Source organism: Struthio camelus, chromosome 1, assembly GCF_040807025.1.
Source record: "Struthio camelus isolate bStrCam1 chromosome 1, bStrCam1.hap1, whole genome shotgun sequence".
NCBI lineage: Eukaryota > Metazoa > Chordata > Aves > Struthioniformes > Struthionidae > Struthio > Struthio camelus.
Genome location: NC_090942.1, coordinates 211,592,966 through 211,620,507, shown reverse-complemented (window position 1 = coordinate 211,620,507; position 27,542 = coordinate 211,592,966). Strand labels below are relative to the sequence as shown.

Below are 27,542 nucleotides of genomic sequence, written 5' to 3'. Positions count from 1 at the left end.
CGACCGCTCTTGCACCGCCCTGCGCTTGCCGCTGATTGGGTGGCCTCGTGGGCGCCGCGCTGATTCGACCGCTCTGGGCGAGTTCGGCTTCCCCATTGGCTCCAGCTCAGGGGCTCATTTTGACAAAGACCATCCTCTTCCGTTCTCTGCCCTCTGCGCGTGCGCAGGAAGCGCCCTGCGCGGCACACGAATCCCGCGGTCGCTCGCTCCTCCCCAAGTTGTCCCCTTCTATTGGTTAAGGAATGGCTTTTTTTCCTCTTTATTGGATAGAGAGCATGTCACTCAAACCTCAGTTTATGACGTAAACGCGTAACTGTCCAGGGTGGGGCTTACCCCTGCTCCGCCTTTCTCATTGGCAGGCCGAGCCGCCAGTCAAGCGGCACGTTCGGGCGCGGGAGGCGTCGCTGTGGGGCCGGGCGGAGCGGCGGAGGCTGCACGGGTCTTGTGGCCTTAAAGGGCTATGCGGTAGCGCGGGCGGCCCGCAGGGGACATGGCGGCGGCGGCGGCGGGGGGTGACCATCAGCGCACGGTGAGGCTCGGCGGGTGTGGCGGGCGACGGTGAGGGTGGGGGGCCTGGCTGGTGGGGGCGCCTTGGGGCCGGCCCCGGGGGCTGCCCGGCCCTTCGAGCCCGCTCGGCCGCGCCGGACCGGGCCGGTTTTACCGGCCGCTCGTGGCGGGGCCCTGGCAGCCCCCGGGGGAAGAGCCGCGGGCGGGAACGGGCCCGCGGGCCTCTGGCCGGCAGCCTGGCTGAAATGGCGCCGTTTCACCCGAATTACGGTACGAGCGGCCGCAGGGTTTCGGCTAGAAGCGAGTAAAAGGGCGGCGAATCGGTCCCGCGCCGGTGCGACAAGGCTATCTGGTGGTGTCGGCTGGCGGGGCGTGCTCTTCGGTGAGCGCGGGGCGAACCGCGATTAGGCGGCGGGGAGTTATAGTTGCTCAGGGTCAAGCCTCGAGTTCAGGCTCAGAGCTTCAGGAGCGAAGTGGACTGTGGAAACTGTCTTTTAAGTCCTGTGTATATACATCAAAAAATCATAGTATGATTCTGTACCCATCTCTTATAAGAGGATCAGGAAAGGGAAAAAATACTCTGCTATTTAAAAGCGGCCTTTTCCCTGGAGGAGCATTCAAAGAGTAGATTTGTAAGTGAATGCATGGGAATGAAACTTGGTAATACAGTCTGTTTCCAGAACCAGTTCTGGGGACATGACTTTGGAAACACCTATTTCAAAATGTGATGAGACTCAGCTCGGCACTAAAATTCCATGATGTTTGATCATGCACTTATGTTTTAATTGTAACCGGTTGCAAGCGGTTCCTTTTGAGAGCTGGTAGTGTGTCTACTGCATGCTCTCCAAACCTTAGCCTAAACCTCAATTTAGTTTTGGTAAGTAACCACATCCTTAGGTATGTATATAAGAACCTGGCTAATGCAGAAGTAATGCAGAGGTAAGTAGAAGCAAGGCACTAGAAATTACTCTTTATGCTCTTCTTGAGGTGCAGTGCTTAGAGAAGAAATGAGACTAGTGTCTCTGCTTTGTGAAAAGCAGTATGAAGAAACTGAGGCTTGACTAGAGTTAGCATAGTTGAGCTTGCTGAACTGGGTGGAGGCTGCCTGGAAGCAACTAGAGACCATGGAACAGAAGTTTCAATTTGGGTTTCTCATCTGACATCTCGGTCTGATGTTTGTAGCTCTCCGAAGTTGGATCCTTTTGCAAGTAGCAGTGTCTTATGAGTAAGCAACTTGGAAGTGCAGCGATGGTGCAAAAAGATGCAGCATGGTGGTAGGAAACGTATTTCTTGTGAGCATTCTTGATTTGGGGTCTCAGTAGTATCAGCTGCTTGATAAAACTAGCCCAGCTCAGGGTTTTCGGTTGTTCTTCTCTTTCTCCTTCTCCTCCTGCAGTGTGGTTCCGGGATGTACACCTGCAGTATTAAGAGAGGTGACAGAGTGTTGTGAGGGTTCCTATATCCTTCCTGACTAGTATTTTTCTAGGATGCATTGAGAAGGATGTCAGAAAATGGGTTTTAGCCTCAAGTTAATGAACAGTAGTAAAACAAAGCTTTTAGGAAAAAAATTTTCCACTGAATATTTTTCATATCTGCTCACGCAGAAGGTAAACAGTGAAGACCCAAAAAAGAAGAAAAGCAGACTTCTCACTTTATTAAAATCAGTATGAAGTTCAGACTTTTACCACACCCTACAGCAGAAAATAATAATTAAAAAAAAAAAACTGTCTCATGCTAACATTTTTTCTTTTTTGCTGTAAGGGCTTGACCAAGTTTTTTTTTTTTTTTTTTTTAAGCTAGAGATCTTGTTTAAATTGAGAATGTTCCTAACTCAGTTGTGTATCATTCGGGCACAGACAGCACTTAAGTTAGTTTTTGAGTGGCAGGGTCTATTCCACCCTCCCCTTCCCCAATAATGAGGGAAGATGGCAGACTAGATCTTGAGAGATTCTCTCCCAAGTGGCTGTTCTGAAATCTTCAGTAACTGCATAATTTTCACCCATTTCTGCTCTTTTTTTTTTTTTTTAATCAAACATGAGGACTACAGGATGTTATTGAAAGCATCATCCAGCTTCAGACGATTACCTTTTAAAATATTTTCATAGAATATATATACACATATGTATATATATGTATGTATAAGAACTTGTAAAATAGCACCTTCTCTGACTTATTCCCTTTGTCCAGTGCCAAACTGCTAGTACCAATGGCACCATCTTGGTGCCTTTATGCTTTCTTGTTGCAGTTATTGCCTGACAGAACCTTCCTGTGTTTTTCTGCTGCTTTGGTTCTATAGTTTGTATATAAATCATTGCTATTTTTACTCTCCCCACATCTAGTCAAATTATGGTGAGGAGGGAAAAAAAAACAAAACATCAGGTACTTTTTTTCCCTCCCTGAGATCATTTAGTATGGACATGCTGTTTCAGGGAAATCTTGAGTGTGATAGGACTCTAAAGCATTTGGTATAATAAGATTCATAGTTGTCTGGATGGTTGTTCATGGCTGGTGTGCCATACTATCCTTTCCATCGAAAAGTGCTTGATTTGAAAAGTGTACTTCTGCCATTAGTTGCTAGTTCCTATGTTAAAACTTTTCTGATGTTCTGGACCTTTGCATTTAGTCTTGGGTAGCTTTAAGAGGTCACCGTTTCCTAAGGTTAATATACCTTAGTATATTAAGCTATTATTAGTCTGCATCTTAAATATACTTTCTTGTGTACTTGAGCAGACAGCCGATATGAAATGACTGCACAAATAAATTTTGGAAGATGATGTCCTCAGATATGTAAAGGTTAAAATATGTTCAGTTCTCCACCATAGCATAATACTGTTGCACTTAGCTGCTGTGGGACTGCTAAGCTGCTTTGCTTGTTGTTATGAGGCTTCTGTGTGGTTTAAGGATGGAAAGAAGATAGAGTATCGAAAAGAGGGGATAAGGTGTAGTCATCAGATATGGCCTGCTCATAATTAAGAACAAAGAGTTACCTGATTGTCACACTTTTGTTTCCTCTGTTTCAGGATTTTCCCAAAATATGCGCAATATGGTGATCCCCATGAGAATTTCCAAGAGCAGAAAACTGACTTAAAAATAATTTTTAATGACTTGGGAGAACGGGGAGGAGGAGAAGAGCAGGGAATTACATTGCAATCTGAAATTTGTGGTGTTGAGTTCCTTGCTGCCGTTTCATAAGCTTTCTCAAACTTTTCAGCTCAGGTGTGTTTAGAAGTCATTTTTATATGTGAAACGGAATATAAAATGGTCTTGTGCTCAATTGTGTACAGAAAATATACTTGTTAATGTGATTCTTTAGACAATCATTCCTTCTTTCAGTCTAAACGATAATATGGATATTACTTCAGCATGAATTTTTAAGTATTTATTTCAAGCATATGTCTGCAATGAGTATTATAGTATTCAAAGATAAATTAATTTTAATGCGTAATTTTAATGCATAATGTATTCAAGTGGTATTTTGGAGAAATGCAACTTTGCAACTTGATGTTTAAGTATGCTAGCTTTTCCTTTCAGTTAGTCCGTTATTGCCTAAGTAGGTGTCCCTTAAGCCAGTGAAGAAAGCAATTTTTTTTTTAGTGTAATTATTTTTAGTTCTGCACAGACAAAACTTTACAGCTGAAAAATGAAGACATCTAGGAGAGTTCAGATGTCTGACAGCCCTACTTTGATTTAAAACCAATGCACCTTTTCTTCCACTGGCTCATGGGATAGCTTCTTGTGATTCGACAATAGATAAAACTACTTTCTGCCTTTTTGGGCTGATGAGGCTTACGTTGGCGGCTGCTGTTACTCTCTGCCTGATGCATAAATTCTGTGTTTTGTTGTTTGATCTTACTCATTATTCTGCTTGTAGCAATTTAACATCCTGTAACATTGATGGTATTTTTGCAGGAGTGGGATCTAATCTCGCTGCCAGCAGACTTTCCTGTAATTTTAGCACTAAATGTTTTACAAAGTTAGATCATATGGCTGCTGGGGCATAAAACAGAGAGTGTATATGCATGTGTGCAAAAAACTATTCAAAATATTTTTGTAAATATATTCTTAATTAGGGATGAGTATTTCTGTTGGCTTTCTGTGGTGGCAAAAGCTCTTGTACAAATTCAATTATACCAAGAAAAGTGCTTATGTTGTTTAGGAAAATGTTATAAACGTGAACTGCAAGGAATTCCTTTGCAGATAAAGCTGTGTGTAGAAACACTGAAATACTCAGGGCACTTAGAGTCTTGATTTTTCTCATCCGCAATGAATCATTTTGTTTTTAACGTGAAGTTAGCTGCGTATAGGTTTTAAATAACATATGACTGACTGAGATTTTTCTTTTCCTCTTATTTTTCTTTCTCTCAATGCAGTTTGAGCTGTTGTCTAACTTACTGTGAGACAGTAGCAGACAGTAGCATAAATGGTTTCTTAATTCTTAACTTAGTTTCTAGTATTTTAATTTAAATATGCTCCCAATAATTGATATTTGCAAAAACTTAAAATACCCTGGCAACATTAGTAATTTCTTTCTTGTTGTATTTGTGGAGCAAACCTTTTGTGCTAAGCCGTAGGAGTCAGAATACTGTATCTGCCTGCTTTTGTCTTAGGCTACCTTTAAATTCTTTTACTGAAATGTAGCGGTGGGTGCAGTTGAAACAGAAGTGACTTTAGCAGGTTAAAAATAAGCACCTGCATTTTATTTAAGACGTATGCGTAAATCAAAAAGCTTCGGCCAGGTAGCCAGTTTGAGTCAAAACCACGAGCAGAGTACACAAAATGCTTTGTCCTTTTCCTCAGAAGAACCTGGTGAGAAAGTACAACTTAATTGTAGCCCTAATGCATAGCATTTTCAGTACCATGTGGCTCCTTCTGACCATCACATCATCCAAAACTTAGCAGACTTTTGGAAAGCAGATGGAGACAGCTGCGAAATCTGTGGTCCCTGCAGCTACGTTTGTGAGAACAGTCTTAACGCGCTGACCTAACAGCACGTTGGTGCTCAGAGGCAGAGGTCCCTCCCTTTCTGGCTGTGATCTTTTGTGGCTTATCTTGTGCAGGTTGCACTGATCAAATCTGGCATAAAGATGGTCAGGTATTTCTGCTGGTGAAGTTCAATCTATTTGTGGGAGGATATGAAAGATGAAACTATAGCCAGTGTATAAGAGGGATTGGGACTATGTGGCTGGGGGAGTGAGGTGAAGAGAATGCGTTCCTTTTCCCCTTTTATGGTCTATGGACTGTTACTGCATTCGATCAGGATATGCAGAGTTGTGGTCTCAGGTACGCTTTATCAGGTTTGGTCACCCTGGTGATTTCTTGCACCCTGGTGCAACAAAGACTCTGATTTGTCAGTTAAGAACAAGGCTGTTTTCCGCTTTACTGGTGTATTGCCCTCTTAATAAGCAAGAGAGGGTATAAGTAAGTACAAAACAGAACTGGAAATTGGAAAGGAGCATTAAAAAAATACTTTTTTGATACTATTTTTAAGGGGGAACGGAGATTCAAAAATGACACAGGCCTGGGCTGTGAGGAAGGGAATATTGCCTTTATGCTAGTACAATCTCCTACAGTGGTGTTTCTACCCATCACTTAATCTGATTCTACTTGTTTGTTGTGATGGAGAAATAAATGTGCCGAGTAACAACTTTGTTTTGTTTTCAGAGTGATCTACGCAAAATTTATAAATCTGCATCGGCCACAGATGGACTCTCTGCAACTTCGTTTATAGATTATCCAAAGTACAAGCCATTTATTAATTCTGATTTGCTGCGCTCCCCACGGAAACCAGTCATTCCCTATCCTGAAAGTAACAGCAGAGGTAATAGTTTGGCTCAATTCTCCTACCTACTTCCAAATCACCTGATACAGTGAAAGCATCGTTTATGGGAAGGATGCAGTCTTTTTATCCTTTTTTGCTTCCCAGGGATGTGCAGGTTATATTTTTTTAGTTCTTTTCCACTCCTCTTCCTGGAAAAGGTCATCTTTATAGCTGGAGCAAGATGTTCCCCTTCAGCAGTACAGAACTGTAATGGCTGAGTTCTTGGAAACTGGCTTGACGTGTTTTCGTTGCCCCTTCTTCCATCTGCTTCCCTCAGTCCTACCTCTCCTCATTTCACAGCTGAATTTGAAATAAGGAGACGTTAGTTCCCAAAATGATTTGGAGGAAAGGGAAAGGCTTCATGTTGATGAGGTGGGAAGACTTCTCATGCACAAAAGGTGGAAGGGTAAGATTTAATCATTGAAGTGTTTAGCGCATACAGAAAAGAACATCATATAGCATAGTGCTGAACTGACGGTTCACCAAAAAGGCAGGAGGTTTCACTCCAATTTCTTCTTCCCTATTTCTAGTCTCTTTCTTCTCCCTCCTTTCCTATTCTGGTTCTGGTCTTTTGTCTCCAGATAAACAGATTTGTCTTGCCTGACCTGACACGTACAAAAATATTCTTGGTTAGTTTTCTCTTGGTTTAGTGAATTGGCTTGTCATGCAGTGAGATGTGCTCCAGAGCTGCCTTAGGGTAAGTACAGGAGGGAGCAAGGGGACTTGGGAGGCTAGAACAGGACTGATTTCTTTCACGTGAACTGTTTGGCTCTGGGTCATTGCAACTCCAGTCTTTAGGGAGTATTTTCACATGGAGGCTTAAGGGTATGAAAAACCTCCTATTTCTTCTCTATATGGAGAAAAATGAGAGAGACTTAAGCTGAACCCTAATGTAACTCAAATTAAGTACAAAACCAGCACGATGGGCTCAAGTGTCTGTTCTAATAATATAATTCATGCCTGAATTATGAGAGACTTGCATGTTAATGATCTAGTAGATGACACCTGAAATTCTGAAATATCATTTAAAATGTAGTACGTGCTCTGGCTTGCACAGTGCAGTCAGGTTTGAGAGTGTTGTTGAAACAAAGCTAAAAGAACCTTGTGACAAGAGATATAAATTTGATAGGCAGGAAAGAAAGCTCCCTTATGAATTACTGATGTAGGCATACTTTTGTAGATTGTGTTGTATGTTTCATTAGAGAAGCTTCTGACATCCAAGTTTATCTTTTTTTTCAAGCAGGGAATTTACTAACTCCAAAACAAGTACTAGGTGAGGAATATCTGATAGGTTATATCCTTTTTAAAGATTTTGAAATGTCTTCATTTTCCAAAAATTTTTAAGTAAATATGAGTACATGCTAAAAATAAGCTGCAGCAGTCAGATTATCCAGTATCTTGCTTTTTGGTCTAGATTTTAAGAGTGCAAAAATGTTTTGGAGTGTATGTTTTAATAAGGTTAAGGATTTGGGAATCCAAATTTTTGGAACTTCAGAGGCAAAAATGGATTTGATTGTTCTTGGAGGTCTTCCTCTGCCCACCTGTGTAAAAATCACATTTCAAAATCCTGAAACTGAGTATAGCAAATTCTCCTTATTGTGATTTGACTTTCAGTATTGTTTGTGTGTGTCTCAACATACATGCTTTTAACACTCCAATAGGGATGAACTAGCGTAACATGTTTGTTATTTGACACTTATTTCTTTGTCCTGAACAATAACTTGGCATCCTGTTGGGTTCCATCTTAATCTCTTCATTGCTCAAATAGCTTCATTGCTGTATTTTGTTAGTCATTACTGTAAATACAAAGAGATTTTAATATAGCCCCAAGGATTATGTAACAAAGCTGTTTATAGTTCCGGCTGTGCCCATTTCAGCTGAATCCTGATTAGCACCTTGTCTTGGTATATTAGTGTTCAGGTGGTTATTCTGACTTCGTGGGGACAGGGCCTGACTATCCACAACTTTGCCTTAACTTATGACCACTGTCACCCACTTGTCATTTATTTAGTTACCTTAGAGTAGGTAGTTTTTATTAGTACGGCATTCTAATGTTCTGGTACTCTGCGTTTCAGGACTTAATGAATTTACACTCTGGAAAACTCATTTTGATAACTGTTTTTCCTTTATTTGTTTTCTACTGCTCAAACAAATACAAAGTCCCAATTTTAGGGGGTTCATAGGCTCTATAGGAGAGGCACATTTTTTTCTCTAGAGTGGGCTTAAGCACAAAGGAGTGTGGTAACGTCGGCCCGAAGATAAGTCTGCTATATGAGCTGTCTGTACAGATGTTCTTGTGTTTTCCTTTAATAGGACTGTGTAGGGAAAGGGCTTATGTTTATGATTCCCTTTGCAGAATCAAACAATACGGCTAAGAGACGTAATACACCAGATTACCAGCAGATGGTTTAATCGCAAGATGATGCGAGTTGTATTACAACTACCTTTTCTGTGGTGACACATATATGAAGGTTTTACTGGGTAATTGTTAAAGCAGGAATTGAATGGAAGGAGGGAAAGTTGTTTGGCACAAAGGAGTTGCGTATTGAAGAGGAGGGGAAGGAACACAGGTGCGAAGACAAAAGAGAATCAAAAAAGAGCGCCTCTTTAGAGGAATAAAGATTTTTATAGCTCCTCTGGTAATCTTACCTTTTTTTCCTGCTCAGCGATCGCTCATAGGAACGTTGCGTTTGAATATTTGTCATGGTAGCATGCACTTGCACAGGGAAAATAATGCTCTGTTGAGCATATAGAGGACTGTGGGTCTTAACTGTTTGGTTGAGGCATTTTGTTTCCTTTTGACAAAATGAGTCAGATGTGCTCTTTGCACTTCACCTGCAGAATTTTACTTGTCTTATGCTGAGCAATGGATGCATCTATCCCAGATGTTTCAGATAAAGGTAGACACCAAAGGTATCAGTGCAATTGAGATGATTTTTAGAATTGGTTAAAATTTAGGGGGAAGTTTGTCTTAATTCCTGGAAGGAATTCTGGATGGCGATGAGGAAAACTCTAGCTTTCTCCTGTAGCATACTTTTATAAAAAGGCTTTTAGTTTGATGTTTTCTCGGAATGGTGGTTTACCAACGTCTAACAAAAGATACTTGTTCAATTACAGCAATATTTTCTGCTCTGAAGAATCTCCAGGAAAAAATTCGTCGGCTAGAGTTGGAACGGCTTCAGGCAGAGGAGAATGTAAAACACCTCAGCAGAGAAACAGCAGACTATAAAAAAGTACTAACTGAACAAATGCAGCACAAAGAACGTGACAAGACTGAAGCATCAAAGAAAAATCGAGGTTGTTTGCAAACTTTATATAAATACCACCGAAGAGTGCTACAGATGAAACTTGTACTTTATCCATGCCTAAAAGTATTTTAAATTACTTTGTTTAGCACCTTTTACCTTATAGTGACATACAAAGTCAGGGAAGGGAAGAAATCATTTTAGAAGAATACTTTCTCTTGGGGATTTGATTGATTAATTTGTGAGCTGCTTTAGATGGCTGGCTTATTTTGGAGCTGTACTGAAAACACTGAGAAATCCTAGGAACAAGCAGTGCATGATTTCCCTTTTCTGCCTTCTGTTACCTTCAGAACTGGCTTCCCAGTTGGCAGCTGCTGAGTCTCGTTGCAGCCTTTTAGAGAAACAGCTGGACTACATGAGAAAAATGATCCAGCATGCAGAAAATGAGAAGACGCATCTCTTGGAGAAACAGGTGTGTTCTCAAGACTGTTCTGAGGTTAAATTTATAAAAGTCATGAACTGTGTTATGGTTTTCTGTAGTTACTGTAATTTTAATACCTTTTAAGTGTTAGCTGTCTATTATTGAGCCAGCCTTTAGGTACTTACGTGTGGATAATTTCTCTACTTAGGCTTCCCAGTCATACCTAATCACTGGCATTTTCCCTCTTCTGCGCACCTGTCTCTAAGGCAGTATAATAGGCTCTGTTATTGCAATAATTATTTACTACTTTGTGACTGACTTACTGCAGTGGCTCATCTGTATCCCTTGGAGTGCTATACCCATGTGCCACTGGAAAAAACCCTCCCTTTTGTGTTTGTACTCTTCAGATCTTTGGGGATTTTCTGTACTAGTGTTGTTCTTGCTAAACGAGGGCTAAAATACTTGTCCTGTAAAAATAATAGTAAAATTATCTCCCACTGTTGCTGGATGTGGGGTTTGTCCTGTGTCTAAAATGGACTTGAATTTTGTTTTATAGGTGTATAGATAACCTAAAGCTATTTATCAGGCTCTGTGGCTGTTGTATTTCTGTCTATTGAATGTGTATCACTGAAGTAAATAAAATTTAAGGAAGCTGCTTGTAGCAGCTCAGTAGTGAGGGTTCTTTGTAGCTTTGGATTTGGAAGTATGAGTGACTCTGCAGAACAACCTCTTGTCTGAATTTAGCTAAGCGTGAAGTTCCCAGCATTGGTGGACCAGTGGCGTAGTTGCTTTTCAATTGTAGCACTATGTAGAATTGCACATAGAAGCTAGTAGTTCCTTTGGTCTGTCTATGGTTCCTCCTTTGCATTGCAAAGACAATGCTTACTATGGATGTTCCTCTTTTATTGTGCTTAACTGTTTTACTGTTTTCTTCTCTTTTCAAGGGTACATTAGAAAGAGATCGGCTTCTTGATCAATCACATGTCCAGTCTAAATTGGAAAAACTGGATATGCTGGAAAAAGAGTACACTAGACTTACTACAATGCAGTCCCTAGCAGAGGTCAGTTATTTCTACTGTGTACTGTATCAGATTTATCTTGATTATTGTAATCAATGCTTCATAGTTATTTGTCACTAATAGAGTTGAGCAAAACTTTGTCCTGTTGAGAATGATAGGAATTAAACATTGTTTTTTAATTCTTTAGCTGAAGTGGGATACAAATTTGAAGTTCTCGGTGAAACTCCATGTGGCCAGTCAGGTCTCAGGTGACCGTGCACCACAAGAATGGATGTTCTGTTTAGTTTTAACAGTATTTGTTTGTGTTTCTCTTCTGTGGTTAGTTGGTGACAGGCGTATAGGATTAAGTGTATTTCTGAATTCCTGTGAGTCACCTTGCATAATATTGAATTCTTGGAATTATATTCTCTTATGACACAGATTTGATTTGTGTATTTTTTTTTATTTTTACCTCTTCCCCTCCCCTTACGAAACACAATTATTCCTAGTTATTTGCTTGCAGAGTTCTAGAGTCTGGAGTTGCTAGGCCTGTAACACCAGATGTCTTGTCAGTGTATTTGAACCAGTCTGCCTTTTCAGGATTCACTTTAAATCAGTAGCTTTTAGAAGTTCAGCATGACCATGTTTGGTCATATTGAATCTCTACACTGTCTATGGTCTGGACTTACGGAATCCAATACACGTTTCACCTCCTTCTGCAGATAGACCACAGGACTCTCAGGTATGAGCTGCAGAGGGCTCAAGGAAGAAAAGGCTTCCACCTGCAAATATATACCTGTATGTGTACATATGTGCGCGCGCACACACACACACACATATATATATGTTGTATATGTTGCTTAAAGAAGCAGATACTACAGTATCAGATTGTGGTGATGGGGACAGCTTTGAACTAGGTCAGAATTGTCCCCCTGCACACCAGGGTGTTTATGAGATGCTGAAGTAAATGGTGTTGTTCTAGGAGTATGCAAAGACATGTCTGCTAGTAGATCTTCAGTTAGTCAGTCTGCTGCAAGGCTTCTAGGCCGTACAACAGTTCTGGGGGGGGACCTGGCGCAAGGCAACTGTGGCAAGCTATTTAAGATCTTGATGCCTCGTTGTTGTGAGCTCTGTTTATGGAGCAAAAGTGATTGCATTGTTTACCTGGGCCAAACTCCTTGAAACAGAGACCTGGTTCATTGAAAGCAGCAGTAGGTTTTTCCAGGATCAGGATCGACATAGACAATTTGGCAACAGGATTTCCTTTTCCAAAGACTTGGTTACCAAGTGTGGCAGCTGGAATTTGGATGGGAGTGGGTTATTTGTCTCTTTTTACCTGGCTGGTGAACTCAATTTCAACAAGCAGATCAATTCTTTCTTTCCAGATTGCACTAGATGTCTTTGATTCTTTGATATCTTTGTGAATTAGTAGCCACCACAATTAAATCTTATTAGTAGAATTGGGTGCTAGATTCCACGCAGTTAGTTTAGTTCTAGGCACTGAGAGAAGCCTGGATTTAGCTCTGGCTAAACTTTATCATCTTTGTGATCACTTTGCTGTCGTAAGTCTGCTTTCTGGTCTGTCTGTCTCTGTGCGTGCAGACTATCTTCCTGTGTGAACCTCCATGTGCTAAACGTTACCTTATAATGCTGAGAGAGTGACTGTGCTCTCTTTGCTCACAAAAATGCAGTTGCCTCTGTGGTGATATCTGCCTTAGTTGTGGCAAGGTCCCAGGAACACTTGCAAGTTTAATTTGAGACGAGAAATAAATTTACCTGTTCTTCAGAACTTCTAGGCAGCCTTTAGGATGGAAGCTTTTCTGTAGTCCTGTCCATCAAGAAGGACTTTTACGTTCACAAGTCCAGAGATTTTTCTTAGAGACTGAGGTTTTATTTCAGTCTTAAAGCTAGAAGACAGACCGTTTTCACACATGGCGTATTGAAATAGGTGGTAAGTGGTGAGATGGCCTCATATGAGTAAGCCATGATTTAACTGCCTCTGATTTCACATGCTCTGCCAGAGCATAAGTTGTCTGTGGGTCTTACTCAGGCTGTTTAATGTGCAAAACCTGCAGAACCCCAACCTGGCCATCTAGTACTATTCTCACCAAGAAATTGCTGATATTGATATTGTCCCTAAAAAGGAGATGCAGGCCTTCTTATTCATGTGAAGGAGTCCTATTAGGAGTATTTACCTGCCCCCCCCCCCCAACACTTTTAATGTACATTTATTGCAACTGTAGTCCTGCAGTGTGGTCTCTGGACACCTGTGTGAGTGGATCTGAACATATCTGTGTGTGGGGATAGGGCTATCCCCTAAAAGTACAGCTAAGGCTCTGGTCTTGTGCGTGACAGATGGTCAGAATTTGAATGTATGTTTAGATCACACATTTTTGAAGAACTGTACTTGGAAGTAATCATTTTTCTTAACGTTAATGGGACTTAACCCCTCCCCCCCCCATCCCCCAAACCCTTCTTTGAACAACAGAAGTAATAAATCGTAGCATCCTATTATGCCTGTATGCTATCTAAAACCTCTAGTTGTTCGATATTCTTTAATTGTCACGTGGGGAGAAGCAACACCTGCCCTGCTTAAGCTATGCCTGTGCTGACTGTGATCTCCAGCAGGTGTTGATTGGCAAGGTAATGAAACCCACAGATAAGAGCTGTCTTCACGCATTAGTTCCATCACCTCTGTGGTGGAACTGATTTGGATATCTTTCCCAGCAGACAACTTTTAGGAAACTTAGGGATTTTGCATCTTTGAGGCCTTATATCTTTCTGTCTGTTTTGGTTAAAGTTGTTTTAAATTTGTTTTAGTGACAGTCAGAAGGATAGGTGTTAGGTGTTCAAAACCTCTCTCTCAAGAGTTTTGAGATGCTAGCAAAAATGTCTTTCATGATATAAATAAAGCGAGTGTCCTCTTAGTCAGCTGTAATGATAGGTGATTAGACCTTTGTTAGGTCTTTGTACAAAATGTTTCAGGATAACGTACACAAAACAATCTGTTTCCTCACATTTTTGTACAACTGAAGAGAGATGTTGTTGCTGTCCTATTGCTCCCCTTGTGGGCTATTTTAAGGCTAACGATGACTTACTTTCACAATTGGTGTCTGAATTTAAAACTAGAAAAATCAATCCAGTTTTAAGTATAAGCGCTTGATTACTGTATTTATGGATATACAGATAAAACTTAGAAATGATTCCAGTTCTGAAGTCTTTACTTGACTTGAAGTAATAAGCTGAATTAATATGCTTTTCCTTGCTCTCTCAGTATTGCAGTCTTCATTAATCTTCACACCATTTTTGTTTAACTTTGACTAGAAAAAAATGAAAGAGCTGGAACAGAAGCTTCAGGAGGAAGAACACGCAAGGAAGCTTGTTCAGGAAAAAGCAGCTGAGGTAACTAACAGGAAATTTCTTTTGTACTAGTATGCACTGCAATTTGCTCTTCCTTTCTATCAATTTTCCAAATAAAGTTGCTGATAGGATCCTCCCATGTATCGAATGAAAACCTAGTGGTGGTGGTGGGGTTATGGGTTTTTTTTTTTTTTTTTTTTTGGTTTTTTGCATGTTCTTAGCTTTGTTTGGAGGCAGAGGGAGGGTTATTCTTTTGATCTGAAGTTCAAAATACCAAGACCAGCCCTTTCCCTTTTCTTTTCCCCTATTGTCCGAATGTTTTGGAAGCTTTTTTTTTTCCTTTTAAACAGCATAGTAATGTGTATGCTGAAGCTTAATTCACTCAATAAAAGAAGCTAGGTGGAAGTTGAAATTCATACTGATATATAGTTGAGGAGGATGTGTGAGGATCCAGTTCACCACTTTTTTGCAACAGAACTAGCTGTGCCATACAGTTAATTGTGTAGTTTATCACTTCAAGTTCACAGAAAATCTGAACTATAAAAACCTCATCACTGAGGTAGGTAGGCATTTTTCAGGATTTCCAGAGAAGTGCTGATATATAGCTCCATGGGTAACTCCTTTCAGTTTTTTTTCCATGCTGCTTTTGCAAGCCAGTTCCTCTTCAAGAGAACAGAAATGTGCACTTTTGGCTCTTACATTGTCAGGAGCTTGTTAGCACCTTCTGTCAACTCCTTCCCAGATTTAAGCCTGTCTTTCTTTATATGTTTATGTGCTTGAGTTCCTAAAGTTCCCATTCTTGCTGAACTAGAGACCTAAGAATCTCTGTTCTTGACAAAAAGCATTCACAAGAATCTGCTGAGCAGTCCTAACAACTTAAGTTCATTTGGTGACCCGGAGCCTTAATCACTTGCTTTTAAGAGTCTTGTTGGAATTCTCTTCTGCTTTGTAAAACCATATTGTATAGAAGTGCTCTCGGAAGGGCAGGAGATGTTTAGGAGAGTTTCTGCTAAATTCATTATTGCTCTAGTTAACCTGATAGCATTTCACCAGCTGCGGTTTTACAGAACTACTCTTAAAATATGACTCTAAGATTAGAGGCAGGAAAGTTCACAAATTTTAGTTTACCTTATGGGGTGTTTTAGCTGCTGACCTGATAAACTTTGCTTGAACTCTGACTAACGATGGGCTTTTCTTTTCAAAAATGCTACACTTTCAGAGGACAGATTAATAAGGGATTCTGAAAAAAAACAGGGTAACTGCTTGAACTTTCAAATACAGTTGTTTGTGCAGTGGAGAGAGGATTTGGCTTGCAGCTCTGCCAGCAGACTTCTGCTGGTAATGCAGTAACAAGATCCAGTTTGCTGTTTGCAGAAGTAGTAGTTCTGAAATCAGTGGCCCAGTTAACGGGGAACCCCATGAAGTTATTTTAGGAATTTTATCAGAGGAGTTCTCTCCTTCAAACAGATCAAGGTCAAAAAGTGTGCTCCTGTCTTCATAATTGTAAGTAGAAATATTGTAGAAGAAGAGGAGAAACAGAGGCGATACGTTGTTGGTTACAAGCCAGTAAGGACACTGGTGTTCTCCTAACCCTGAAGTGCGGTGTTCATTAAATACTTCTCAGTTGTATGCTGAAGTAGCATGTAGATAACATGTTAAACATTAACCTTTGCAATAAGTTTTGGAGGGGTAGGTGGGAGACTCGACTGTGTGAAATTTTGTGAATACTTCTGAGATTGGTTAGGAAGTAATGATTTCTAAAGCCATGTCTAAGCTTTCTGTTGGAAAGAACAGAGAAGCGTATAGAGCTAATTTTTTGAGAGTGGTAATTCTAACATTAGCTCTTCCAGTAAACATATATATATATATATATGTTTTTTTTTTTTCCCTGTCAGATATGGTAGAACAGAAGGAATAGTTGTAAGTCTCTTAACTATACACTAAAAAACAATTGAGCCAGATGAGGTGGCTTGGTTTCCCCCATATTTTATCAATGATGAAGCCCAGAGCTGATGTTTCAGCAGTTGGCTGTGTGGCAGTAATTCAGTGAGACTGATTCTTTAACTTGCTAGGTTTAGTGGTGAGAGGTGTTATCAGAGGAAGTATTCTTATTTAATGTTTAAATTGAACTCAGACTGCAGAAGCATCCCACACGCTTGCAGCCTTTGCTTCCAGAGAGCCTGTATTTTAAAAATTACTGTTTTGCAAAGTCTCAAATCGCTTTTTGTCTCTGATTATCTATTAAAATAACTTCAGTAATTCTCATTTTTTTCCCTCAATTGCAGCTTCAAACAGGTCTGGAAACCAACAGAATGTTGATTCAAGCAGCATCACCATCCCTCTCTCCAAAAGCAAGAAGACCCAGGAAGAAAACTAAGCAGCCAGATAAGGTAACATTGGGGGGGGGGGGGGGGGGAGAAAGACAGTCACTAAGGAGTATAATCAGGTGTTTTTGTATGGAATCGGGAAGTAGGCTGCCTCCTTCATTACAAAGCAAAGGGAGAATGGGTTTGCTATAGTGTCATCTTTGATAAACATTTCTCTCTTCTTTCCTTCCAGAAATGCTCTCTTACAAGCCACCTCACTACGCAGCCTCATTACAGACTGTGTCTGGGTGATGTCCCCTTTGTAGCTGGGAAGGTGAGCTGCTTAATTCCAAAGCTCAGTAGATGCAGCTCCTTAAATGGCTTTGGCTTGGTGCACTCCTGACACCCAGTGGTCAGATTGTTTTCTTTTACTCTTTTCTTTTGAGCTTGTCTTCAAAAGCCTTGTTCTGTATCAGAAGCTTGCTGAACTGACATTTCCAAAACGGGCCTCCTCCATGGTACTAGTCAAGCTGTTCTTGTTAGTGCATATTAAATCAAACAAAAATATATTATTGGCAGCAAATCAAAAATACACTATCAGCCTTGTTTCTAAGTGTTCTCCATTATTATAAATAAAGTAGGTTGCTGACGATGCAGTTTTAAAGAAATCTCTTTACCTCTTTTTTATTCTTCCTTCCAGTCTACTAGTCCCAGCCATTCTGTTGGTGCCAATGTGCAACATGTGCTACACCTGATGAAGCAACACACAAAAGCACTATGTAATAATCGTGTGGTCAATGATACTCCCTTAGCAAAATCAATCAGTGGTGTTCATCCTGCCAGCAAAAGCAGAAGGTCATCTCTGCCAAAGGATTCTTCTTCATCCCAGGAAGAGCTCTCAGAAGTGCTGCTGACTTTACAAGATGAATTTGGGCAGATGAGTTTGTGAGTTTGTTATATTCTCCATTGCAGATAAAGAGTGTAGATGCTCTATACTTCTGGCTTTTTTACTTTAAAGCAGGAAGGTTTTGCCTGGCCAAGAAGATAGTCTTGGGTAGTGTATGGCACATAAATCTATTATTTTCCGTTGCTGCAATGGCTCTCTTTTACCCTAGGAATTAAAGCTATGTTCTAATAAATGATACCAGCTCCATAGCTGCGTTTACATGCAACAATATCAAATTTGCGAGTGCTGAGGGAAAGCATGGGAGCAGCCCTTGATACAGTGGACAGATACTCTATTTAAGGATTGCTTTTCCAGTCACTCTGCTCCTGCTCATTAACAGAACATGACTTGTTATTCTATTGTACAACTGCAGTGGATGTCAATCTACAAAATAGTGACTGAATGAGTGCTGAGATCATCTTTCTAAGGGATTATTTTTTAATTCTAAATAAGCGTATTGCAATTTGAGCGTTTTGAAATTGACGCAACATAAAGCTGTCAAACTGTCACCAGGATGCGCTGCAGTAATAATGCTAACCAGCAAGACTGTTCTTACTGGTTTATTAATCCATATTGAACGTTTCTGGCTGTTGATACCATGGTTTCCTAGAGATGTTATTTGTCGTTTGGGCATACAAGCATTACAGGCTGAGGGAATCTGATGCAAGCTGTGTTCTATCTCTAAATTACATGCTAGTGATCACCAGCAGCTAGCAAAGCTTATCCAGGAAGCCCCAACAGTTGCAGTGAGGGAAGATCTTGAGAGGGATCTTGAGGCACTGGTGGGAAGGATGGAGGCAAAGGCAGACCAAATCAACAAAGTTCGGAGGCATCGTGCACGGGTGAGTTACTTTCTCAGGTTCGTGGTTCTGCAGAGTTGTTATCTTGAGGATTCTTATCCTACTATAGCAGCAACTGAATAAAGCAGAAATAACTACTTTTTCAGAGCAGTATTTCCCAATTTGAACTTGAAAATCCCAGGTATGCACCCTTCCATCTTTCTATCCCACAATTTCTGCAGAAATATGCTTTCTGTCTTGCCATGGTACCTTTGTGCCCACTCTTCCTTGTATCCTGGGCAGATCTTTGGCTGTCCTTGCATTACCTCTTGTACTCTTCCCCTTCCCCCAAATGGGGAAAAGATCATCTAAGCTACGAAGCGGATTCCGTAGCTGTTGAAGTCTGTGTACACAGCATGTGCTGGTTGGGAGGGACATGAGCTGACAAACAGCATACGGGGCTGGAGGGCCTGCATCTACTTCTTGGCTCTCAGACTGTCTTTCTGTAAGCTATTTCTGGTCAGATGTCTGACGTGTCGGGTGATAGCCATGTTCTGTGCAGTCAGTCACTCCTGCCATGCATAAAGCAGCTATGCTAAACCAAAGCAATTGCTTTTCATGAAGATCCTACTAACAACCAGCTGTAGAGATGATTGGGAGAAGCCCTCATGAAATGCTGTTCTTTGCATTGAAGAAAATACTGAATTTTTAGTAACCTAAGTTGTATTTAAAGAGATGCCTAGAATCCCAGGGTCTTCCCACTGTTAAACTAAGTCTTAGCAACTTTCCTTTGTTTGGCATAAGTGACCTATTTAATCATGCTTTGATTTGTTTTATAACAAAAGTCTATTTCGGTTTAAAAAAACTTTCTAAATTCTTTGAATAGTGTAGCTGTTCATTTAAAGGTGTGAAACTGTTTTGTCCAATCTTCATTCATTTTAGTGAAATTCTTCCCAAAGAGTTTAAGCCCTGTGGGTTTTATCCAGTTCAGTTTATATGAACCAAAAGATTCACCCTCATCTCATGTAACTTAGTACACAAAACACGTACTGAGAAAGCTGCTGATCACATTTTATGCCTGCCCATTTTAGATATCTCTTAAAACAATTGAAAACATTAGTTATCTTTGATCTCTCTTACGATCTTCAGTGGAATTGCTGCAGCAAAGTAGATGTGTAATAATTGCAGTAGTAATGATGGGAATTATTCTAGATTATAGTATATACTTCTGACTACCTATTGACAAAAGTTTGTTTAAGGATCAGCTGTTAGGAAGATTGCTGCATGCCCTAAAATGGGAGAAGAGACCACCGCTACCTAAGATTAAGGAAACAGTGCAAGTTAACCAATTTGGTTGAATATATGAGTGTGTCCACACCTTTGACACTCGCTCCAGGCCCCAGGCAAGCTGATGCCAACTTTGTCCTCATTGCTGAGTATTGAGTCTTACAAGCTGTGACTTACAGTGCTGTGTGGTGGATACCAGTTGTTTGTGTCAGTAAAGTTCGGATGTTCCTTTTAAAACCCACCTCTGGCAGTGACTAGCCATTAAAATCACTAGTGTGTATATGGAAAAACTCATGTGTTTTTTTTGTTTTGTTTCTAACTGGAAGGTGACAATGACAACTGAGTATCCTTGTGTCTTATATGATGATTCTGCTCATGCTCATGATGGAGACACTTCTCTAAACCTGTAAATCAACTTATCAGCTCTAAAAGAGATAACCTAGTAGTTCAGACTGTAATACTAAATACACCTGTAAAGATGCAAATATAGCAATGTTATATAAGGGAATATAATAAGGGAAATATTTTAATTATTCAGGAAACTAGATGACTTGGAAATACCATTTGCTTTGCTGGGTGAAATGAGTATTGGAGTAAAGGAGGGAGACAGCACGAGGAGAATATTTCAGTCTTCCAAGGGAAATACAGAACATGAAGAAAACAAACAAACAAACAAAAAAAAAACCAAGATCACCACTTAATGTTTTTACTCTCAACTTCTCTTTCAGCTAGAGAGACTTAAGAGAGAGTGCAAGTCCAAAAACACTTCAGCCAAACAAATAAAAGACAGCAGGTTTCCTGTTAGTGAGGTTAAAGTAACAACTACAGTAACCACAAAAGGAAAGGATGCTGGTCCTATCAAAGTCAAACCTGGAGAGAAGAGTCGGAAGAATCTTCAGTTGTTGAGAGACATGCAAACCATACAGACTTCGCTACAAAAAGACGATATCACCTGGGACTACTGACTGTTCTACTAGAGATGTCCTTGAAAATCTTCCCAGTCAAAAGCTTTCCCATGTTCTGGATATAAAGCAGCCGCCTTTCTTACTATGTGAAAGAGACTACTGTATGCTAAGTGCACTTTTGAAATATGGGCCAATTCTCCATCTCTGGGTTTGATTGTATATATTATGGCATACTTTAAACTCACTCCATTTTTAGGGTATCCTGCTACTGAATCTAAACACAGGTTTCCACCAGTTCCTTTTGTTTTAGGATTGCAGCAGTTGCTCTTCTTCCTCTTTCGGCACACCAAACAGCACGTTTATATGGGTTGGCTTGTGTGAAATGCCAGTGTGATTTCACAGCACTGTTGCTGAACTCCTGCGTGTTGGGGGGCTTCTGAAGATTTATCTTTTGGAAAAATGATGCTGCGCCCTAAGTCTTAAGGGCTTTTGTCAGTTCTCTTGTGTGCAGCTGCTATTATTCAGGCTCTGAGTGTGTTTAAGGGAAATCAGGTAAACCCTTTTAAAGGTGTTTTGCTTAACTCTCTTCAAAAAGCTTTTCTTGTTCTTGTTCTGCCACATTCCATTAGTCAGTATTAATGGCAATGGATATCTGACTACTCAAAGAAGGAGGGAAGTAACTTTTCTAAATGATTTTGCTAAATGATTTAATGTGGTTTTTTTTAAGTCTGAAAGATGAAATATTTCTTCAAAAATCATACTTTATGAAAAAGCTATAGGATGTTGGGGATAAAATCCCCTCTCAGTCCATGGCTTTGGGTGGTAAAGGAGTGAGATAAACCACAAGTGTTTTAAATTGCAAGTGCCTCAATCATGCCATTCAGTCCTGGCATCTTGCTTTTAACTTGAAATATGTGCTTTGATGAGCTATCTACTTTGAGAATAGTGCAATTCATTTTGCACTCTGACTTGCACAGCTGAGTAAATGTTATTTATTATGTTAATAATGTAAAGAATTTCCTATTAATGGAATGTATAGAAGACCCAGATTATCTGTTTATAAAGTTGAAAAATAAAGCCAGCTTGCCTGTTATGTTAGTTGTGGGAAAGCAGCACTTATTCTAAATTGACCAACCACTTCATGGTTGGTGTGTATCTGTGTGCCTTTTCTTTTTTTTTTTTTCCTCCCTTCTCAGTCCCTTTCTTACTCTGAGCCAGGCAGGGGGCTGCTATTCCTGACCTTAGATCTGTGCATTTAACTCTAGCTAGCTGTGAAATCTTACGGGTCTTCTGAGATATGCTGAGGGGAAATCTGAAAACAGCTCATGTGAGGAAAATGACACTGGCTGCCCAGAGGCCCACTGTTTCCTGCAGCACTGTGCTGGTCTGCAGAGGCAGTTGAATTGCAGTGTAGCCTGGAGCTGGACCCTGGTAGCTCCTGCTTGTTGTTTGGATTGCCATGTACTGCTCACTGCTGTATGTTTGGTCCTGATGTGACATGTCCCTGGTCGGGGGGATGAATGTTTGCTGCTAGCACACCGGTAAGGTGAGGGTTATGGGGTTGGACCTCTTGCCCATAGCTGAAGGAGCAGGGAACTCTCTGTAGGCTCAACACAGGAGTCCAATCCAATCTGGCAGAAGGGATTTGAATCAACTCTCAGGGTGCTCTCCCTACCTGTTTCCTTCCATCCAAGCAGCAGACTGTTTTAGCTGTGGGGAAAGAAGTCAGAAGCTGTCTACCAGGCCCAGAGCTATTTCTCCTCAATTTCATTTAAATCAAGCCCATGGGCCCCTTGTAGGTGGAGATGCCAATTCAGAGAACAATTCATCCTGCCTGTGTGTGTGGTTGTGTGGTGTTTTTCTTTTCTTCCTCCTGTGGGGGAGAGTTGGGTGTCCCATTACTTTATAAGGGGTTCCTGAAAAGCAGTAGCTGAAACTGGGATCAGGGTAATTGTGCTTAGAGAGGATTGCTGGAGCTAGCTTGCTCAAAGAAGGATTTAATGCAGCATTCCATCAGGTTGTCTTAAATGAGTTTAATGGTTGAGTGCATATAAGTTAGTTTAGGCACCTTACAATCTGAAGGGCGGCATAGGAAGTATTTTAGGAGCAGCCTGGTTCAGTATGCACAGCATACAACAGTGAATGAGGTACCTAAACTGGAATTAAGCCTACTAGGGATGAGAGCACTGGGGAGCAGGCATTAGCATGTTGACCGAGTCATTTTTATGAATTTGGGCTGAATGTAACACACCCTTACAACAACAAAAAAAAAAAAACAAAAGCTGCTTTTTTTTCCCACAGAAGTTACAGTGCCAATGCATTGTAAAGTGCAGAAATTGTTGGTTGTTTGTCACTGTGAGTGTATTTCATAATTCTGAGCAGCTGAATATTGCACCTGTACTCATACTGCACTGTACAGGATAAGAGAAACTTGTCGAAAGATAAATTGTGTTCCAGTCTTTCTAAAAGTGCAGTTTGAACATTAGCACCTGGTTAGGCCAGCTGTAGGAGTGAGAATGAGACAGCAAAGAAGGAGCTCTATTTCTACCCTTTGATTTGCATACTAAATTTTCAGTGGTGTCATTAAGGTTTGTGTATCTGTGAGTAAGTTCTTTGGTTTTAATAACCATATAGTTCAAAATAAGAGCACAGGAAAAATTCATCCATTCAATTTTTATTAGTGTTAAGAAAAAAAAATATGCCTGTATCAAGAAACAAAATATACATATGCACGCAATCTGCTAATAGGGAATAATGCGATGAACCATCTTACACAGTGATTGTACATAAGAGCAGGTTTGCCATTTAACCTTAAAGCAAGTTGAGTCCTTCAGAAGGTAGTGCGGATTCTTTGTGTTACTAAACCATAGAGGTGGTGTTAAGTCTCAGGCCACACTAACCACTGCAGTGATGCTACACGGCCTGTTAATCGTTACGTCAGGAGGCTGCCGAGTTTTCCTTAAGCACTGAGACACTGATTGCAGTAGGAGGAGGCAGAAAGGGAGAGTGCAGGAGGAAATTATTGTTATTGCCTCTGAGGGAATGTGGCTGTTGAAAGGCAATTTCTGATGTATAAATTCACCCACCCTTAAACTCTCTCAGACAGTGCTTCTCCTGCTCTGAAGAAAGGCTGAGAGAAAAAGCATGCTGACAGTGGTGTATTAAAACAAGTGACTGTAGTATGGGAGCCTATAGTAAAAAGACCAATGTAGGAACCCAGACCAAGCAGTGATCCTCTTGCTTACTACAGAAATGAGAGGCAGTGTGGAGTAGATAGATATCCTTGCAAAAACACCACTCTCTTCACTTTAAGCCCTATCATCTACAACCCAGTATTGATTTGTTTGGAAAGGCCATATGGCAGCCGTGGTTCCACCAAACACAGGAGTCTTTGTCATCGCCACTTCTGTCAAAATTCAATAAGAGGATTTTATTGTAGAAGTTTTATTATGTGGGTAGCACTCATTCTTGAAGTACATGATACTCTGAGTAAAAAGACTTTAACCTAGGGCTCAAAAAACTGGTTGAGCTATTCAGTGCACTGGAATAATATTACATTGCAGTTGTAATGCAGGCAGAAAGGCTTCTTTCTTTGGTTGATACACTTCCATTAGTTAACAAGAAAAACGAAATACCTTAAGCTTGCCACTATGGTCCTGCACAGAAGCATTAAATCACTACTTATGCTTACCAAGCAAAACAAAATGCCTGATCTCAGCTTTTTATATGATGTGCCCCTTGATATTCCACTACCATCCCCCCTCCTGGATATGAGGCACAGGAAACCAGAAGAGCTGCAGAAACCCTGGGGGGTGTCACATTCTGCTCACCCCCTCAGAAAGAAAGGTGGTTAAGTTACTGTCCTAGCACACCTCATGTAAACCATAAACAAGAATCTGAAGTTAGAGAGATGGAAGTAAAGTTTGTCCTACAAAGTTATGTGACGCAAGTTGCTCCTCTACCACTGTATTTTACTGGTAGAAGATGCCCTTTCTTTAAATAAGGCAGCATTTACATGGCTTCCTATGATGTGTATCAAGTGAAGGGAACTGCAAGAAGAACAGTGATATGTTTCAGATTTTATCACTACTTTTCTTTCAATATGTTGGCAAAACACTTTCATTGACGCTGCTATGCATACATTAATGCACAAGGTCTTGTGAAGTAGCAGTTGTATTCTAGGATCTAATATGAAGTCAGCTTCCTTCTCCTTCAGCCTGTGTATTTCCTTTTAGCAAAGGGGAGATTTTCAAACTCCTGAGTAGACATTTTTCCCACACTTCATTCTAGTGCATAGTCAAGCAAAGTGATTTCCAACACATAAGTAAGTAAACAAAGAGCTCTAGGTTCCTTTTAGGTGGCAAGTGCAATTAGCTTGCATTATAATCTAGCCACGGAGATAATTGCATAGGGGGCTTTTTTTTTTTTTTTTTTTTTTGCTTAGGCTTCTGCTAGTGTTTGTTACAGTACTAATAAATTATCCTGGAGAGAAATAAATAAATAGGTTGGCATCTCCTAGATACCACAATGGAAATTCAGAGGGTTTCGGAAAAGCTGCCCTGATGGTCCCGGGAAGGTACTCGACAAAAGAGTCCATATTATACAACTGTCTGTACAGGAGCGACACACTGTGCGGGAGAGCCAGCTCTCTCCGAGGATGAGGTGGAACGGTTGGTGATTTCTCTCTGCAGTTCCTCCACTTTCTTCTGAAGCTCAGCCCGCTTGGCAAGAAGTTCCTTGTAGCGGTTGTGGACAGGTTCCTGCAAGAATACGTTTAGCTGAGCACTAGATGGCAAGCACAGAACACAAAATGTTGTCACTGACTTCAGGGAAAGAGGGAGGTAGGTGGGTTAATATGTTCTCAAGACCAGAGTAGTTTCTCTGGCTTTAGGATACTCCTTCCTTATCCAACACACAGTCTGACATACATAACGTTCCAGTGTAATGCTGTTTGCTGGCCTTTGGTGCTTGTTTCTTTTCTTTTCTTTCTTTTTTTTTTTTGGGGGGGGGGGGGGGAGCAGCGGAGAAGTCAGATTAGGAATAATCTAACTCACAGATTAAAAGCAATACAAAAATGTGGTATAAGTGTAAATTTTGAAGGCTGACAACTACAGAACTCTCATCTCTGATATCTCTTTGGGACACTGACCTTAGCATCTAAGCCTGGTCATAATTTCAGAGCTTTGAGGAAAAAAGTAATATAGATGTTTCTAAGTATTTGCCAATAGTCTCTACTGTTAAACAAAACTTGTGCTCAAAAGCATTTGTCAGGTTCCTGTATCTAACGTCCCAGATTTGCCAAACTTTGGTACCTGAAGTTGGACATTTTAGCAATCAAGGAATTTCTAAAGTGATTGATTAAGTGTGATTAAAAAGTGATTTAAGCATCTAGGGCTATATTCAGTCTGTTTGTTTCAAGTGCCTTGGGCACTCCAGACACCCTGCTGTCAAACTTCAAGACCATAATGTGGGTTGCAGTCAGAATAGCCAAAGCAAGTAGCAGGTTCCCATTGCAGGTAATCTGAACACAGCCTCAGCGGTCAGATCTAGAAGCCCATCCACATCCAATCAAGTTTTAGTTTGCCTCTTTTGTAAAGAAGAGACGCTTCAGATAATTTTAACCCTATTCAAAGTGAGAAAATTTCCAAACTGTTGAATATATTCAGTTTCCTGCAGATTTTACATAAATGAACCTTGCCTGGGTGGTAATTCACAAGGTGGCAATTCACTTCCAGCCAATCCCCCCCTCCAACCGTCTTTTACCACTCTTTTCATTTGCTTACATTTGAATTTAGGCTTTTGGTTTCAAATTAAACCTGCTGCAACTGAAGTTTGCATATCGCTTCTTGTGTTCTAAAGGTCTTGAGCTCCAGTGTGACGGTGGCAGTACTATCAGAGAGGGAAATAAAAGCAGGACCCTTTGAAGAGATGGACAACAAAATCCTGTTACCTGCGGTTTCATCCTGGGGTTCCAGCGGATGTAGTAGCCGACCCACAGCTCGAGGTGGCGCATGCTGGCCACAGGATACAGGACATGGTTGGAGTAGCTTACATACAAGGGGTTAGTGAAATCTTCAAGTTGGCTGTTGATGTAAGACCAAAGTGACACGGTCTTTTTTGGAAGGCTCTGTAAGGGAAGAGGGGCAGAAAGCTTTATTTCACAAGTGAATCTTAGCATTTATCTACAAAGCTTTGTCGGTATTTATAACAGCATATACATCTGTCTGTCATTAATACAAATCTGGTTGCCTTTTCACAGCTTTACAAAAAAATCTTCTTTTGATGTGGTTATTGTAATCAAAGCACACGGATGCAGGCAGGCACACAGGCACCCTGGCATGGAAACATCCCCTCTTACCCACTCAGCACACGACACAGTCCAGAAATTGCCATCGGCACAGCAAAGGGAAACTGCACAGAACTGGCATCTGAACTCTCAATGCTCTGGTTAAGCTTCACCTCTTTAACGTGCTTCTGGAGGACTAGCTGGTGTATTTAATTGCAAGGAAAAAAAAACCATTTGACTTAGGCCTGTGAATAGTCCCAGTGAAACTTTCTAGATGAAGTACTTTAGCTGCTAGTCTGAGGCCTTGAAAAATAATGAAAAAGTGGGCTTTCTTCTCTGGAAATTACAGCTACTCAGTTACTGTGGACTCTAGAAGAACAGGAGCTCCGACTTCACTGCAGCACAGTGCTATCACTTCTGTATTACAGTATTTTTCTTACAAGTGTGCTGTCAAACACAGTCACAGCAGGTCCACACAGCACAGTCCTCAACATACCTCTGGGATATTAACGCTGCAACCTTTCACTGACAAAATGCTTCATCTTTAGGCACGTGAGACAGAATCAACGTCACTCCTTTTCCTTCTGAGTCCAAGCTGGAGTTGAACAGGCTAGTGTTTGAACTGTTCTGAATGTACACTTCTATACACTCCTCCTTTGGAGCTAGAGGTAAACAAGCCTAGGC

At 40.7% G+C, this 27,542-nt stretch overlaps 2 protein-coding genes across 6 annotated transcripts in view; one reads left to right on the top strand and one right to left on the bottom strand.

Annotated features, from left to right (window-relative positions):
* Nucleotides 1–161: 161 nt before the first annotated feature.
* Nucleotides 162–21,665, top strand: CEP57 (centrosomal protein 57). 2 transcript variants are annotated; one of them, XM_068930429.1, is made up of 11 exons: nt 162–529; nt 6,169–6,325; nt 9,443–9,622; nt 9,921–10,042; nt 10,936–11,052; nt 14,314–14,391; nt 16,635–16,739; nt 16,909–16,989; nt 17,356–17,600; nt 18,299–18,443; nt 20,396–21,665. In XM_068930429.1, the coding sequence occupies exons 1-11, from the start codon at nt 491–493 to the stop codon at nt 20,630–20,632; spliced, it is 1,506 nt and encodes a 501-aa protein (XP_068786530.1). In that variant the 5' UTR covers nt 162–490; the 3' UTR covers nt 20,633–21,665. The 2 variants fall into 2 exon arrangements, with proteins under 2 accessions (XP_068786530.1, XP_068786531.1); XM_068930430.1 differs by lacking the exon at nt 16,909–16,989 and having other exon boundaries at nt 346–529.
* Nucleotides 21,666–23,230: 1,565 nt separating this feature from the next.
* The window catches only part of MTMR2 (myotubularin related protein 2), a 62,534-nt gene continuing 58,222 nt past the window's right edge, over nt 23,231–27,542 (bottom strand). For all 4 annotated transcript variants that reach the window (XM_068930425.1, XM_068930426.1, XM_009690179.2 and 1 more), the window contains 2 exons: nt 26,523–26,699; nt 23,231–25,332 (listed from right to left, as the gene is read on the bottom strand). In XM_068930425.1, the coding sequence (XP_068786526.1) occupies nt 25,171–25,332; nt 26,523–26,699 (339 nt within the window). In that variant the 3' untranslated portion in view covers nt 23,231–25,170. The remainder of the gene's footprint in view (nt 25,333–26,522; nt 26,700–27,542) is intronic.